The sequence below is a fragment of the Myotis lucifugus genome, unplaced genomic scaffold (assembly GCF_000147115.1).
Source record: "Myotis lucifugus unplaced genomic scaffold, Myoluc2.0 scaffold_943, whole genome shotgun sequence".
NCBI lineage: Eukaryota > Metazoa > Chordata > Mammalia > Chiroptera > Vespertilionidae > Myotis > Myotis lucifugus.
This window is the reverse complement of record NW_005871991.1, coordinates 77,246-78,966: the sequence shown is the minus strand read 5'-3', so window position 1 is coordinate 78,966 and position 1,721 is coordinate 77,246. Positions and strand designations below refer to the sequence as shown.

Genomic DNA, 1,721 nt, shown 5'->3' with positions numbered 1-1,721 from the left:
GAAGCTGTGACTGTGCTCCAGGGTTTGTCAGTAGTTCTGTTTCCTGCTCTATAGGATATGGGAAAGCAGAGATTCAGCCACACTTAGAAGTTTTCATTAAAGTTTCCCTATATGAGGGATTATTGAAGCCTAATGTATCTCATGAAACTAATACACTAATGACATAAGCACAAGCTGCTGTTAAGGATAGGAATCTGCATGATGATGGCAAGACCAATGAATGAGTGCATCTTGGTGACGATACAGAAGTTATTTGGTAAATTTAAACCATTTAGAAAAAATATAGAGCAGAACATAAGCAACTGAACGTTCATTAGAACTTGAGAAGAAAATAAACTATAGCCTTATGCACAGGACAAGATTCATAGATCTATACAACTAGAACATACCTACAGTGTCCTGAGTTGAGATGTACCCATGCTTGGTTTAATATTTTAGTCACCATCCTGAAATGTTTGATGATTTTCTTTACATGGGTCTAAATTTTCTTTGGAAATTTTTCTCACAAAAGTATCTACTTTACCTATCTGTAAAACAAACTCTTTTAAAATGTATTTCTATTGGGAAATGGTTCTAGGAAACACTTCAATATATTGGGTGAAATCATTAAGTTTAAATTATCATGAGATGCTCGGCGCCGGCCCTCGCGCTCTGCTGCTGCCGGCCATGGGTCGCTCCTGCGGGACGGCGCGCACCGGGCGCACTCCCTGGCCCGCCAGATGAAGGCGAAGCAGGGGCGGCTGGACCTGGATGAGATCCACCGCGAGCTGCGGCCCCAGGTTCTCCCCACGGCCCCGGCCGGGATGCGGGTGCCCAGCCAGACCCGGACCTGCCGGGTGGCGACCTGCATCGCTGCCTGGACTGCTCGAGGTACTTCATCGATTCCGCCAACCTGAAGACCCACCTCCGATCCAAAGACCACAAGAAAAGGCTAAAGCAGCTGAGCGTGGAGCCCTACACTCAGGAAGAGGCTGAGAGGGCAGCGGGTATGGGCTCCTATGTGCCCCCCCAGCGGCTGGCAGTGCCCACTGAAGTATCCACTGAGGTCCCTGAGATGGACACGTCTACCTGACATGGCCTGCAGGTGCAGGGCAGAGCCGCCGTCCATGGACATTGACGCAGGGCTAGGCTGGGAGAAACTGTGCCATCCTTTTTTAGCCCTGAGTTTGCAAGTGGGTGCCCTCCGCCCAAATAAAGGAACTGGATAAAGAAAAAAAATTATCATGAGATGAATTTGAGAACCATAAAAGACAGAGTGTATAGGAGATACAACAATGCTATTACAATGAAGTGAATTTATCTTTTTTTAAAAAATATATTTTATTGATTTTTTACAGAGAGGAAGGGAGAGAGATAGAGAGTCAGAAACATCGATGAGAGAGAAACATCGATCAGCTGCCTCCTGCACATCTCCCACTGGGGATGTGCCCGCAACCCAGGTACATGCCCTTCACCGGAATCGAACCTGGGACCTTTCAGTCCGCAGGCCGACGCTCTATCCACTGAGCCAAACCGGTTTCGGCTGAATTTATCTTATATAATAAAAGACTAATATGCAAATCAACCAAACTGCAGAACAACTGGTCGCTATGACATGCACTGACCACCAGGGAGAAGAGGCTCGATGCAGGAGTGCCCCCTGGTAGTCAGTGCGCTCCCACAGGAGGAGTGCTGGTCAGACAGAAGCCTGGCTCATGGTTGGTGAGCACAGCAGTGGTGGC

General features: G+C 47.9%; 1 protein-coding gene across 1 annotated transcript in view; it reads left to right on the top strand.

Moving 5' to 3' along the window:
* LOC102424903 (guanylate-binding protein 4-like) overlaps window positions 1-1,721 on the top strand; it is a 56,891-nt gene that overhangs the window by 8,195 nt on the left and 46,975 nt on the right. Inside the window, exon 6 of the mRNA XM_023747668.1 lies at window positions 628-836. Within this exon, the coding sequence (XP_023603436.1) occupies window positions 628-836 (209 nt within the window). The remainder of the gene's footprint in view (window positions 1-627; window positions 837-1,721) is intronic.